This window comes from Sciurus carolinensis, chromosome 8, assembly GCF_902686445.1.
Source record: "Sciurus carolinensis chromosome 8, mSciCar1.2, whole genome shotgun sequence".
In the NCBI taxonomy this organism is placed as follows: domain Eukaryota; kingdom Metazoa; phylum Chordata; class Mammalia; order Rodentia; family Sciuridae; genus Sciurus; species Sciurus carolinensis.
This window is the reverse complement of record NC_062220.1, coordinates 2,910,639-2,925,715: the sequence shown is the minus strand read 5'-3', so window position 1 is coordinate 2,925,715 and position 15,077 is coordinate 2,910,639. Positions and strand designations below refer to the sequence as shown.

Below are 15,077 nucleotides of genomic sequence, written 5' to 3'. Positions count from 1 at the left end.
CCATTTGTCTGTTGAAGGGCATCTAGGTACACTCTCTGTTCTTTGTCTATAAAACCTTCAGCCCTTCTGTCTATAGAACGCATCTCTGCTCGGAGGAGCACTTATTCTTATGGAATGACACATTGCCCAATTCTAGACTAGCAAATAAAGCCAATTAAGATTGCCAAACTAAACTGTCATCATTTTGTCCTTGACTGAACAAAACAAAGTCCCTGCCCTCTTGGAGCCAATACTCAGTGTCCACACAGGAACTCCACATCAGTGCTCCCTGCCCAAGAGGCCCTCTTGCTCTTCGTCCCTCCTCGTCTCCCTCCCTCGACCACCTGCCATCATCCTGGGCTCCCTTATCCCCGTGCCCCTCCTATGCTTCACCAGGAAACCCCAGTTCTAGATGTCTCACACCTGCCTTTTCCATCATCCGGGACAGTGGTACAAAGGAACAGCCATGCCACCTTGCAGGCCAGGCGGGCGCGTGTGGTCACAAACCTCCACCAGGCCCTCCACCGGAGAGACACGCTGCTGCCCGCTTCTCTCCACTGCCTCCCTCCCTCAACCACAGAGCTCTCCCCACACGCGGCCCTCACAGCCCCAGCCTCCACAGCCCTCCTTCTCGGCAGACCTGGCACCTGCCTGGTGGCCAAGGCCAGCCCTGCTGCACAGCCCTGGCCTGCACAGTGCCCAGCTCCCCTCCGTCCACTCATGGCAGTTTGGCTGGTCCCCTGGGACTCTCACCAAGGTCCCCGCTGACTACATGGCCTTTGTCTCGTGCGCCTTGGCCAGCTGCCTCACCTTCCTGTCTCTGAATCCTCCAACCCGGCGTCTTGGGCTCCTCCTCTCCTCTTCTCACCCCAGGTTGGTCGGGCACCCTGATTCTTCATCCTACATTCTCTGCCCTATCCATCTCTGCTCCGTGGCTTCAGCTGCCATCTGCAGTGGTCTCTGTGATTGGTTGCCAACAACCTTCCATGTCAAAGGGCTGTACCAGGTCAATCTCGACTCTTCTACTCTCCTTTCCAGGGATAGATAGGGAGTGGCAGCCTGGCCCCTCAGAAGCAGCTCTGGGCTCCTCCGGACTCTCCAGAGTCTGAGGATATGGAATCCAGCTGCCCAGCAGCTGCTGAGTACCAGGATCAGGGAGGGTGAAGTGGTCAACAACCACAGGTAAACGTGGACCAGTCACTTCATTGGTTAGAGCTGGGAGACCAGAGGTAACAGGGACATTTTTTTGCCCCAAAGGACTATCCCTGAAAGGCATGCTGGATGCCGTGCCACCTGCCTGACAGGTGGCAGTGTGACTATGTTACAGGTAGAAATCATGTTCCACAGATGAAGAATGGACACCACTAATCTCGAGATAAGCAAGCAGAGATTTATTAAAGAGGAAGTCAAGGTTCAGATGTATAAGAGGCTCCAAAGGAGAGCATGAGGGTGGGACTGCCACCAGGTCCCCTGCCATCCTCCTTTTAAAGGCCCAGGGTGGAAGCTGACTGACCCATGTGTGCATGCTCAGGCTGAATTGCAAGGCTGTCTTTTTTCGTAAGAATGGAGTCTTTGGTCCTTTTAGGGACACAGATGTTGCCTGCCGTGCAGGAGTGCAGCAATGGCCGAGCGCCTCTCAACAGTGTCCTGACACGCCTCCTCATCGACCTTGCCATTTCCTACTCTGCCTGTTTCAACTGTACCTGCTGTATCCTTGCACAGCTGCAGCAGCTCCATGGGGACCACCTGGCAGGCACCCTTTCCGCTGCCCCACTCTCCCCTTCTCTCATGCAGGCTCAGCAAGTAAGCTTGCACACCCCAGCATGAGGAATATTGCACTGCTGTTAAAAATAATGGCATGGTCATTGCATACCTGCCTGGATGGCTAGAATCAAAAGGTCATATAACGAGTGTTGGCGAGGATGCAGAGAAATCAGAGCTACTGGTGGGATATGAAATGATGCCGCTGCTTCAGAAAATCAAGCAGCCCCTCGTATGATCACACATGGTTTCCAAGAGACCCTGCAATTCCCATCATTCTACCCAAGAGGAATGAAATGCACACACATAACCTGTGCACACCTGCTTATGGTAGCATTATTTATAACAGCCAGAAAGCGAAACAACCTAGACATCCACCAGGTGCTGAGTAGGTAAGCAGACGTGGTGTATCCACACGGTGGAACACTATTTACCCCTAAGATGGAATAAAGTGCTAACACATGCTGCCACATGGTACATCCTGAAAACAATGTGCTCAAAGCTGATCACAAAGACCATGTATAATAGGACCCCATTCAGGTGACAGTCCAGGACAGGAAACCCAGAGAGACAGAAAGTATGCGAGTGTGGCCTGAGGCTGGGAGTAGAGGTGCAGGGGCAGCGGTGACTCTGGTGATGGCCGCACACGTCTACGGATGAAGTAAAAATTGCTGAACTGTCCACCTTAGCTGGAGGAGTTGGGCTGTATGTGAATTGGATTTCAATCAGATTGTCAAAAATGATGCCGTCCTCTACACCAATGGACTCCGAGGGGTTTGTGGCCACTTAAGAACTAGAGTCACCACATCTGAAGTACCATATGTTCCCATTTTTTAAAAAACACACACATTTATACATAGGAAAAAAATATCTGGGGATACATTCCTACCTCCAAATGTTAATAGGTGGTAGAACTATTAATGATTCTTTTAAAAAATATTCTTTCCACATTTCCTAAATGTTTAAAAACGAATGTGATACTTTTACATTAAAAATAACATATTAGTCATCTACCTAATTTTAATTGTGCTATAAATGAATATCAACATCATAGGGTGAAAAGTGGCAGGAGAGCAAATTGCTCACTGCAGGTTCTGCATGGAAGTCAAAGGGTCATTCTGCCGGCCTGCAGTCCCTTGGCACGTGGGGAAATGTACTCAAGTCAGAGGTCTCCCTTGACTCCATGATCGCTCTTTACCCACCAAGCTGTGGGTCTGGTATGCTGCTTACCAGGCTGCTCTCCAGGGATTCGTGGAGAAGGGATGGCAAGGTGGTTGTCCCTCAACAAAGTGAGTTCCCCTGCAGAAGCAGCACATCAGTAAGATTAACACAAAGTGATGTCATAAGAACTGCAGGGTACCATCATGAACACATTTCCCCAAGTGCTCAACACAGAGAGACGGATGGCTGGGCAGCATGGCCCCTTATCTTCCAAGCAGAGTTTGCATTTAGTAGAGAAACTAAATCACTGTAACACTGGGAGACAGTGAACTTCAGACTGAGTGTTTGAATAAGGTTTCTGATGGTGAGGTTGGGTCTCCACAACAGATCCAAACTCTTCCACTGTCATTAGCCTACATGGCCTTCATTCATGAGTGCACACTGACACACTCGGCCTAAGATTAGGAGCCCCAACAGCCCTTGAAGGGTTCCACGGATACTGCTCCCAGGTATCACTCCGCAATGCTGAAGGGCATTTTGGTCTGCGCATTGGGGCAGTCACAAGGTCTAGGGCCCTAGGGGTCCCAGAGTTCAGGTCCTGGGCTCCTGTAGTCCAGGTACAGATGAGAGAAGGGTCAAGGGACCAGGAGGCTGGGCAGTATCAATACGGATGTGGGTAGGCTGGTCTGCAGCAGGGCAGTTGGCTGAAGGACTGGACGGCCCCTTTCTGCACTGCAGACAAGCAACACAGAAACCCATAAAATCTGTCCTCAGCTGTACACCTGAACATAAGTGATGTTACAAAGGAAAGAAGCGTCTGGATTGTTACTGGGACAACCTGCGCCGCCAGGCAGAACGGCATGAGCAAAAAGGAGCTCCAGGTGCGTCTTAGAACCCTGTGATGTGAGGAGCCTGCGTGGCAGTTGGGAGGTAGGCTGGGAGCTTTCCTCTGCTCACTGAACCTCACTGACCTGAATAAACCAGCTACAGGAAGCCGCCCGGCTGGGAACAGCTTCCCGGTCCGCGGTGCCTGCTGATGGAGTCTGTGCCATGCCTTAGGGCGAGGCTGTAGTGTCCGCGCACCTCCGCAGGTGAGCAGCACGGTTCACCACGGCTTTTCTCAGCACGCGTCTAAGGGCCGGCAGCTGCTGGCGGGGTGGGGAGAAGGCACCAGCTCCTAGCGGTGTAAAAGGAGCGCTCTCGCTCTGCACTTCGGCCGCAGAGGTGCACGGTTTCACCAGTGTCCCATCAGGGGGCAGCCGGGCAGCTTTCCATATTTTGCTATTTAAAAGGTTCCAATATTGCTGTCAATACAAACGGCGCTTAAGTCAGTGCAAGAACGTGCGTACACAACCTTCGGGCCCAAGCAGGGGGCCGGCGCGGCGTCGCCCGCGCTCCCTCCCGCGGGGCCGCGCTCCTGGCCGAGCGCGCGTGCCGGACGCGGGTCGCGGTGGCGTGTGCGCACGTCATATGGGCCGCCCTCCTCCCATTGGCTGCGGCCGCCTCACCAGACCCAGTGCGGACGGGCACGCGGGCGGGGCGGGGCCAGACGCGGCCACGCCCCTGGGCGGTGCGGGCGGGCGGCGGGTAGGCCGGGCCGGGTCACGTGGCGCGGGGCCGCGGCCCGCCTTATAAGCCGCGCGTCCGCACGGTGCCGCGGCCGCACTTGGGCCGTCCCGGGCGCGCCGCCTCCTCCGTCGCTGCCCCGCCTTCGCTCGCCGCTCGCCGGTCGCGGCGGGCGCCTCTCGCAGGTACGCGGGCGCGGGGCCGGGGGCGCGGGGCCGGGGCGGGCCGGCTCCGCGCGGGGGTGCCGGCGGGGCGGGGCCGGGCGGGGGGCGCGAGGCGGGCGGGCGGGGGGCCGCGGCCGGCCCTTTGTCTCCCGGAGGCGAGCGCGGCGGTGACTTTTGCGCGCCCTTCCTGCAGGAGCCCTCCGCTCGGCGGGCACCGATGCCCAGGCTGCACGACCACTTCTGGAGCTGCCCCTGCGCCGGCGCCGCGAGGCACCCGAGCCCCCCGAGAGCCCGTGCCGTGAAGCCGGCCGCCGAGCCCGGAGACATGAGCGCCGCCGCGGCCCAGGCCGCGGGCGCAGACCCCTCGCCAAGGGGCCCGCGGGCCGGGGCGAGCGGCCGCGCCAGCAGCTGGCACCATGACCTGGTGCAGAGGAGCCTCGTGCTCTTCTCGGTCGGAGTCGTGCTGGCCCTGGTGCTCAACCTGCTGCAGATCCAGAGGAATGTCACTCTCTTCCCTGACGAAGTGATTGCCACTATCTTCTCCTCCGCCTGGTGGGTGCCCCCGTGTTGCGGGACGGCGGCGGGTGAGTGCCCTTCTTGTTCTTGTGAAGAGGAACTAGAGATGTCCCTTCTGTCAGAGTGACTTGGGGTCTTAAGGAACGTTTATTTGAAAATGGATCCAACCACAGATAAAAACTGGGCATCTTGTGTTGAGTTTAGAGAAAGGAAAGGAATCGGAGAGAGTAGGGAGTCTCCGATGGTGGCCAAGCTACAGCTCCGAAGTTTGAGGAAGCGGTGATGGAGATGAGGTCAGAGATAATTGACTGTTTGAGCAAACGCTGGCCAAGGCAGAGGAGTCCCGTCCCTCTAGTGCCCAGGATGACCTGGCGCAGCTGTCACCCAGAGCCACCGCCCCAGGATTGGCCATCCGGAGAACTGGTGAGGCATTGCTGCCAGGCTATTGGCCGCCCCAGCGAACATGCTACCCTGCTGGACAACTGAAAACAAACCCTCACGTGCTCAGGAGGCGGTTGCCAAGGGAGCCGCTTCCCAGCACTTCCTTCTGCAGATGGCCCAGTGCCTGGCCCCAGGCCAAGCCCCCCCACCTCAGCTGTATAGCTCTGTAGAGGAAGGACACACGACAAGTCCTCCTTGAGAGTGTAGATTTTAGCACACCTAACCTGGCACAGAGACGTTTTGGAACCCAACACGGGTCAGTTACTGTGAATGGCCATTTTTGTTTTGTTTTTTAGTAAAATTTCTTAGTGATCATTTAGTGGGTTTGTAAAGTGAATGATTGTGACCCAGCCAGTCACTTAACGTTCTTCTAGTCATGGAGCATCTGTTTATTGAAGACACTTGCAAATGCTTTCTGCAGCCTCACTCTGCAAGCTGTTGAACTATGAAAGTGAGCAGAGCCAGCCCTGTCCTGAGGCAGTGGGGAAAACAGACTTGCTCTGAGTAACTCAGTACAGTGGGAGCAGCGAGCAGCATCGTATTTGCTTTGTAGCTGAATTTTATTGATAGCTTCCATAGGCTTTATACGCTATGACTCCATTTTACAGATGTGGAAGCTGAGTCAGTTCAGTATAGTACCAGTGTATTAGCTGCCACAGCTGTTGAGTCCTCTGCTCCAAAGGCGCACCTTGAAATGTGCCTTGTGGTGGAGCTGTTTGTTCCAGCAAGGCAGGGTACTGCCGAGTCCATCTGTTTCCAGAAAGGTGGGACCCTGCTTTTCTCTAAATGTTTTCAGGTAGTGGCTAATTGAAAATTCTTTCTGAAGATTTCCATTTTCCATATACATGTGACTAGTAGTTTCTTTGAACCAAAAGGATTCATTTTGGATCTTCAAATGAAATATTTAGTGTATTTGTAATTGAATTTTGAAGAGTTCCAGGAATATCTGAAATGGTTTCTCATGCTCTTACCTGAATGTTTAGTTAAACCTGCATCTCTTCACTGTTGAAGAGCCTCAAAGCCCAAGGTGTTTGTGTCAAAGTGAAATGACAGCCTGTCTCCTGTCTCTTGTGCCTGGATGCAGCCTACACGTGACTCTCATGTCCCAGGGCGCCACTCTGGCAGACCCAGTCGCGCTGGGATCGCAGGGAGTCTTTCCATCCCACACCTTGGTGTCTGTGACTTCCCTTCTGGAACGGCAGACTGCCCATCGTCCAGGTGCTTTTTAGGGTTCTGTACCTGCAGGATTTCCTCACTGCCAAGCGAAGGGATCTCTTCCTGCTCTGCCCTCGCGTTACATAATCCTCATCATTTCACACATGAGGAAACAAACATGAGGAGCCGCGTCCATTCCAAGGCCAAGTGGGACTGGCAGCTGAGTTTCCTCTTCCTGGGCCTGTCCTTTCCACAGCATAGGACTTGAGCTCATAGGGCCAAAAGAGCCAGCGAGGGATGGATGGCCTTGGGTGCACAGGAGTGCTCAGTCTCTTAGAGTAAGCCCCTTAAAACTCAAGTCCACTGTCCCTTCATGGGACCCAGACCCGCAGAGTCGGCTCAGCAAAAATATGAGTACCTGTCATGGGCCCAGCTCCAGCGTGGACGGCAACAGCAGTGTCAGGCTGTGACTTGGGCCACAGGTGCTCATGGATGCTCACCTCCCCATTATAAAGTGAAGGTGGGTTCTGGCCATTTCAGTTTTTGTGCTTGAGGCAAACTTAGTGTTAGATACTACAAAATTAAATATGAATGTGGATGATTTAATCCTGTGCTTTTGATTCATTTCCAGGTTTACTGGGATGTGTTTAACTCACCCAATAGCAGTGGTTCTTATTTTATTTATTCATTTATTTTTTACTTTTCAAAATCATGTGATTTAGGTGGAAGGTACTCAAAGAACAATAATGTAAAAGTAACAGGTTACGACTCACAAACTTTCTAGGAAAAGGAGTGTTAATATGCCCCCGTGGAAGCCCTTATCTTCAGCTACATGCTCTTTCTGTCCGCAGCGGTTGTCGGCTTACTCTACCCTTGTATCGACAGTCACCTGGGAGAGCCCCACAAGTTCAAGAGAGAGTGGGCGAGCGTCATGCGCTGCATTGCCGTCTTCGTTGGCATCAACCACGCCAGTGCTGTATCCTTTAGTCCATGCGCGTGTCCAAAGCGCCCTCGGGGCTGTGTCAAAGTGCATCAGAACTTGTATTGAGTGTTTAGTATTTAATATCTCATCCAAGTATTTTACTTTAAAGCTTATCACTTAGTTCACACTTACTGGGACTTCTAAGGTGCAGTTCCTAGCATCCTTGTGTAGTTCATTTCAGAAAACAGTTGACATAATACCAGAAGCAGGATGGACTGCGAGGTATGGTGGCCTCACCTGTAATCCCAGTGGCTTGGGAGGCTGAGGCAGGAGGATCGCAGGTTTGAAGCAAGGCTCAGCAACTTAGTGAGACCCCATCTCAATAAAAAATAAAAAGGGCTGGGGAATATGGCTCACTGGTTAAGTGCCCTAAAAAAAAGCAGCAGAATGGATTGACTTACCCACTTTTTCTCAGCAGTTATGGTTTAGCTCCTAAGAGTTCATTTTATAAATTCATTTTACATGTCTCCCTTGTGTCCTTCCAGCAGGAGATGTGATTCCATGGCAGGGAAGGCTGGCCCCAGGGTGTGGCTGTTGACCCCACATCTCACCAGGAGGTGTCTGAGTTTGCCCCTCTACCCACAGAAGGCCAAGGACAGTAGTGGAAGGCCCTGGTCTCTGGCACCCACACGTGTGCTGTGTGTATTTTTAAGGAGGGCAGTCCGAAGTGTACCAGAGAGCCCTCAAAAGATTGAGGGTTTCTTTAGAGCCAGTTGGAGAGTGTGATTGATTTTTAGGATTGCAGATCCTTATATCTGTTTTCCCCCTATTTTAATGGTATATATGAGAGCTCTGGTTAATCAGGTGACAAGCACACTGTAGCAGACTGGAGTCTGTTGAGTGGGGTGCCATACTGATTAGATGTCATAATGTGGACAAGAAGGCCAGGCCTGTCACTTCAGCCTGCTGGAAGGGAGAGAAGGGGAATCATGGGTGACTTCATAGCAAAAGGCTGGCTGGTGGCCAAAATACTGCCAGAACTCCATGGCTTTCAGAAAGTTGACTGAGTGTGCGCGCGCGTGTGTGTGTGTGTGTGTGTGTGTGTGTGTGTTTTGTTGGGATGAAACCCACGTCCTTGAACGTGCTAGGCAAGCACCTACCACTGAGCCACATTCCAATCCAACAAAGTTCCTCCTTAAAGCTAGGTTTTGCATTGGTGATCCCGCAGAAATTTAGGGTTTGCTAGCTAGGCAGTTGTCATGAATGGTGAAGTATTGATTGGATAATAATAAAAACCTATGTGTCATTTCTATGGTTTTTGATCTTATGAAAAGTTATTAAACTTTCCCTTAACTTGTGTCACCAGAAATTGGATTTTGCCAATAATGTCCAGCTGTCCCTGACCTTGGCAGCTCTGTCCCTGGGCCTCTGGTGGACATTTGATCGTTCCAGAAGTGGCCTGGGACTGGGGATCACCATAGCCTTTCTAGCGACTCTGATCACTCAGTTTCTCGTGTATAATGGTGTCTACCAGTAAGTGCATGTCTTCAGGTTACTGTCTTGTATAGAGGGACCCATTATATTTAGATATTTTGTTTTATTTGACTTTTGTACTAAATTACAGATTTAGATTTGAAATTCTCAAAACACAGCTTACTCTCAACTCACATAATTAGCACACCATCCATAATTTCACGTAAGAAAAATCAAGTCATAGCAGCAAAGCCCGTCATTCCAGTATTGGCAGTTGGCAGCGTCTTTGGCGTCTTGTGTACTCTGTCACTGAAGAGCTCTGGCCTGGAACTGCACCAGGTGAAATTGACGGAGGTGTTTTCTCTTCAGGTACACATCCCCAGATTTCCTCTATATTCGCTCGTGGCTCCCATGTATATTTTTCTCAGGAGGCGTCACCGTGGGAAACATAGGACGACAGTTGGCTATGGTAAGTTTCCCTGACGCTGGTGTCTTAGCTGGGTGGAACTGCTGTGTTTGGTCCATTATAGTTTGTGCTGATACGTGTCTGGTTCAGATTCAGTAGCAACAATGACTGAGAAAAGCATCTATGAAGGAGGAAAGGGTACTGAGTATTCTTCACTGAGTACAGGATTCGTGTGTCTAGATGTGATGTTTGTGCTGGAAGGATGCCATGAGTCCCGGGCAGCCCTTTGCCCTGCGCATGTGCAGACCAGCAGGCATCCTGGACCAGGCAGACACTGCCCTTCTAGGGACTTGTGGACCTGGGCCCAAGATGGGGTCACTCAGCACGAGGCTCGAGGCTTGATTGCCCCACGGGTGAGCTGTCCCGCCTGCTCCCCAGGAAGAGAGGGGAGCGCCACAGAGAGCACCTCCCAAGAGCTGGAAAGGCACATGGATTCAGGGGTGATCTTGGCGGTCATCTTCAATAGGCAAAATCAGCATTTGAACACCTTAATTAAAATAAAGCAAATGTGGACATGTAAATGTTGTTTCAAGATGACTTTGACTCAGATAAAGTGAACTGAAAAAAAGCAGCTAGAGCCATTGCTCTCAGAGATAAACTCTGGGACTTTCTCAGAAAACTTATCTTGGTGCTTCATGCTATTTTTAAAATGGTACGTTCACTTGCATGAGCTGATGGCCATTCATGAGGAGCTGAATGGAACTTGTAGTGTTCCACTGGCTTCTGAATCTAAAACGTCTCTCTTCTGTCCCTGGTAATTCTTCACAGAGCTGCCAAAACAAAAAAGACTACATTGAAAAAGCTGTTTCTCACGTCCCCACATGGACAGTCAAAGGACTGTGTGTCACGTGGAAGTAGCGAGCCCCTTCCTTCACGTTCAGCGCCTGCTCCCCGGCACAGCCTCCTTAGTTTGAGAGCAGTGAGGCCACTTGTAATTGCCTGGTGTTTGGAGATTCTTATTTCAATAGTCTTGGGCAGAGAATTCCTAAGAAGACTTGGAATAAAGTTGCTCTCAGCCAGGCTGCCTAGCAGCTGAACAGTAGTCAGAGGGTCGGCTTCTGCTTCAGGAGGACACCCTGGTGCCACACTTGATGGTGAAGTCTTCGAGTCAGTTCTAGGAAGTAGAGCAGAAATTTCAGTGTGTACATGTCTTAAACTTCTAGAAACAGGAAATGTCTTCAAAGAGTCGCATAAACCCTAAGTTTTGAAGGTGGTCTCACTGAGTGCTCCTTGCAGCAGGCCTCCTATGTGTTTCTTGGTTCTCTGAAACGCCTTCTTGTTCTCACTGGGGTTCCCTCCCTTCACAAGAGCGCTGGCTCCCTGCAGGGACAGCCTTGCCAGCAGCTCGCGAGCTCTCTGCTCGCCACTGGCTAGTCGTTTCTTCCTGTGGTCTTTTTGTTGTTTTCCCTACAAGCCATTGTCCTTGGTGTCCAAAAATATAGCTGAAGAGTTTGTCCTCAGCCCATATGTGTGAAGGAAAGCGAGTGTTGACTTGGAGTCCTTGCTTGCTGTTTGCACTTCGGTCTTTTCTCAAGGGCGAGGCCCACTGCTGCCTGTTGTCTGTTCGGGCGCCCTGCCTGGGCGCCTCCCCTCAGCCGCCTGTGGGTCCAGGTTCCCCTTCCTGTCCTGGGTGACCCGGCCCTGCTGTGCAGCATGAGAGCTATGGCTGCTCTCACACACATTGAGCGAGCACGTGCTGTGTGAGGGTGGTGTGCATTTTCCTGGTGCACTGGCTGAGCCCTTGACACTCAGTACTTTGAAGTAGAGATCGTTATTAGCCCATTTTAAATTGGCAGCTCAAACCCCCGGTGGACTTGAGCCACGTTTCTCACTAGCATACCAAACGCTGTTTTTTTTGGGGGGGGGGCGTATACCAGGGATAGATCTTGGGGGCACTCGACCACTGAGCCACACCCCTAGCCCTATTCTTTATATTTTATTTAGAGACAGGGTCTCACTGAGTTGCTTAGCACCCAAATGCTCTTTTTACCTACAACTCAAGACTGTCATTCATCCTCCAAATAGGTTTTAAAAATCTGTGGGTAGCCTGGATACTGTGTTGCCATTTAAAACATTAGGCAGTGCTGATGAAAGTCCTTTCAGGGTCTGTCTGGCCGCTTGCTGTCTTCTCTGTAGTCCCCTCTTCTTATACTAGTGCCAGACCTAACTTTGGTCTCTTGGAGACCGTGGATTCTGAATTGTTCCCCATTGCTTATCAGTGTGTTGCAGGTGGCAGAATGTGATGGCAGGGTCATTTCCAGGCTATTGGCAAGAACTTGCCTTCACTTTTCTCTCGGTTGAAATTCATTTAGAACCTTCCTCACGTCCGTGTTTGTAGTGTTTTCAAATCACCATCGCGTTAAAGTAGAGTTCCTAGAAGGTCTTCCTGTGTGTGGTTGGCTTGCCAAAGCCGGCAGAGGACTTGACCACGGCTCCTGCTTCTGACCTGGCTCTTCCTACAAGGCGGCCTCCCAGTGTTCTGGCTGAGAATCCTAATGCTGGCTGCCTTGCTGTCTAGGTGTGGCGCCTGGGTGGAGGACACGGATGCAGAGCGAGGCGGTGTGCTGAGCCTCCTCTGCCCTGCAGCGACTCTGTGGCCTCAGGAAGGTTGTTAGGCCTCTCTGGGTCTGCTCATCACCAGCCGTGGTCCTGCGCTGAGGCTTTACATTTTGCCTGCAAGGGTGATGGCGCAGGGGTCTGGTGAGGGTCACATGGGGAAGGGTGGGGCGATGTCACTTGGTATTCCAAAACCTGACCTGACCAGGCGTCTGTACTGCCAGACCGCTGGCAGGGCTGAAGCAGTGCCCCTAGCCCAGGTGGGCAAGCTGACCTGAAGGGGACAGCCCTTGGTGACACCCAGTCCCACCTTGGGAGCACCTGTTGCTCTGCAGTGCTGAGCATGCTCCTGCAGACAGTGGCTTGGCCCTGCTCCCTGGGGGGGTACAGCGTTTTCCTGAGGCCTCCAGGGGGCCTCTGGCAGCTCCCCTGCCTGCGGGGAGACCAGCCTGGCTACCAGTAGCAGGTGGGCGCAGTTGGCTGTGGCTGGAATCTTTCTTCAAAGACACTTTTACCTTTCACATTTTAGGACTACTTCATTGACAGGATATTTATACACAGTGCTCAATTTTCTTTTTTTCTTTCTTTTTCCATATAGGGTGTTCCTGAAAAGCCACATAGTGATTGAGCCTTCAAACCCACTGATTCCGAAGAAGAAGCAAGATCTGGGAAGAAAGCTGTGATAGTGGTTGTGATGAAGATGTTTTTTCCTAAATACTCTATTTAGATTGGGCTGAGGACAAATGACTCCTGGAAGCTATGTTCACCTGGTCTAGAATAGCAAACTGGAGACGATGACTACTGACCTGGAAGTCTTACCTTGACCCAGCACACCCACACCTGTCTGCTGCGGGGCGTTTCCTGGCGGCTTGTGGGACTCCAGGCTGGGCCGTTTTCCCAAGTATTAGGTTCATTCCTGCTTTAAAAAAAACAAGTTGCCATATTTCAAAGCCTTGAGCTATCCCTTGATTACCCACTGTCAGTTTGTGTCTGTGCCCAAAGGAAACAGGTTGATGGTGCTTGACGGATGAGGTGTGGTAGAACAGGAGTGTTCATCCAGAAGGTTTTAAAATGGGGTTGTGTTTAAGAGAAAGGAAAAAAAAAAAAAAAAACAGAAAAGCAAGGGTAGGGCGGTGGCTGCTGAGTGGCTGGCGCTGGTGGCACCTGGGCTGGCTCGCGTCCAGCGCTGCAGTGGCCACCACGTGGTCATGCACCTCTGCCTGTCACCAGAGAGCGGATTGTGCTTTTCATTCTGCCGGCAGAACCCCGTGTAGACAATCTTCTGAGAGCACACGGCAGTGAGAGGGCATGATTCCACACTGACACGGGACGTGTCACTCTGTTCACCGAGTTGGCCCCCAAACCCGAATCCTCTAGGAGTGAACACCTGTCTGCCACGTATTTCAATCTTAGCCAAAATTGTTTGTGTCTGTGTTACTCCAGAGTAGTGAGAACTGTTCTCCGCAGCCCTATGGAACTTGCAATCTGTGATTGCCTTGTGGAAGAGCGCGTCACCCCGCTGCGCGCGTGGCGTCCTGGATGCTCGGCGACGCTGGAGCACGGTGTGTTCATGTAGTGGCATAGACCATATCAGACCTGATTTGCAAGTATTGGGTCTCAAACTTCAAGTGCAATGTATATGAAAAACCAATCTGAGCCTTGTATCCTCTTAAATATTTATTTTTTTTAATGTGGGATGTTGGAGAGAAGGGTTCTCCATTCATTTCAGCGCTGCGCCGCCGCCCCGCTCAGCAGCGCTCCCCAGCGCGAAGTCTGTTCACCCAGACCCTCCACTGAGCCCTTGTCCTCTGACATACTCCAGTTTTGTGGGTTTAGTAATTTTTACTTACAAATTTACCTTTTTGTATTTTGCAACCTGAGTGTTTTGGTTTGTTTGAGTTCTGTGGTAGTGAGTGGCTGCAAGAAGCCACAGCAGGAGGGGCTCGGGCTCATGGCCCCGGACGGGCATCTTGGTTTCATTTATGTGCTGATCCTCGTAGGCTCGTTCTGTTTATTTTATTTTGAGGAAAATGGGAGTAAATTCTAGGTTTCTGAAGCTAATTTGTTTTAGAGGAATTTTGTTTAAAAGAAAATGGACCATTCTGAACTTTGGAATGATCCCTTATCATTTTATGAAAATGAAAACAAATAATTAGTTATGTGAAAACATTTTTCAATGAAGATGTCAGCATTTTATGCAAACCAGAGTTACTAGATGAAAGCAGTAAGTGAATCTTTAAAATATACTTGATCATGCACAAACAAGTATTTTTTCTCTTAAACTGGAAATAAATCTATGTCTTAGAAATGATGTAGCCAAAAAATGTGAATCTGAAGAATTTTTTTGCCAATAGTTTATAGCAGATATATTGAACCAAAGTGATTTGAATTTGTAAAAATGTAAAATAGTATGAACACAATTTGCACTATGCCATATTTGAACATCTAGTGAGATTCACATTCATACTGTTTTCAACATTGTGTTCCTTTTGCATTCATTTTTTACTTTTATTAAAGGTTCAAAACCAACTGTTGTATTTATGGGTTTTCTTTTTTTAACAAAGAGAGGGCTTGGTATCTTGTCTAGGTGTTAGAATTTGAAATGGAAAACTATTTTATAGCTCTTTAGATTTTATGGAATTCCAACATAACCTCTGGGAAGCACCCTGCAGCTGCATGTCTCCACCCACTGCAGTCCCCTCTCTGCTGGTGCCCCCTCTCACATGGGGAGCAGACGGGGGTGGCCTGCCACAAGGACACCTGGCCTGATTCCGGGCTCCTTGCTCCTGGCGGCTTGCTCTTGGATAAGCACGGGTGGGATCACTGCAGCTGCAGATATTTCCAGAAAAGCAATTATGTATCCTCCCAGAACATTTGCACAACCTGCGCCAGCAGGACCCCTGAGCCACCCCTCAGC

General features: G+C 50.9%; 1 protein-coding gene across 3 annotated transcripts; it reads left to right on the top strand.

The window, feature by feature from the left end:
- The first annotated feature begins 3,690 nt into the window (after positions 1 to 3,690).
- Insig1 (insulin induced gene 1) lies at positions 3,691 to 14,689 on the top strand. Of its 3 annotated transcripts, none has more exons than XM_047561519.1 (6): positions 3,691 to 3,782; positions 4,825 to 5,215; positions 7,595 to 7,719; positions 9,032 to 9,198; positions 9,508 to 9,607; positions 12,759 to 14,689. In XM_047561519.1, exons 1-6 carry the CDS (start codon positions 3,762 to 3,764, stop codon positions 12,786 to 12,788), a joined length of 834 nt encoding a protein of 277 aa, XP_047417475.1. In that variant the 5' UTR covers positions 3,691 to 3,761; the 3' UTR covers positions 12,789 to 14,689. The 3 variants fall into 3 exon arrangements, with proteins under 3 accessions (XP_047417475.1, XP_047417477.1, XP_047417476.1); XM_047561521.1 differs by lacking the exon at positions 3,691 to 3,782 and adding an exon at positions 3,871 to 3,992; XM_047561520.1 differs by lacking the exon at positions 3,691 to 3,782 and adding an exon at positions 4,532 to 4,652.
- Positions 14,690 to 15,077: the final 388 nt, after the last annotated feature.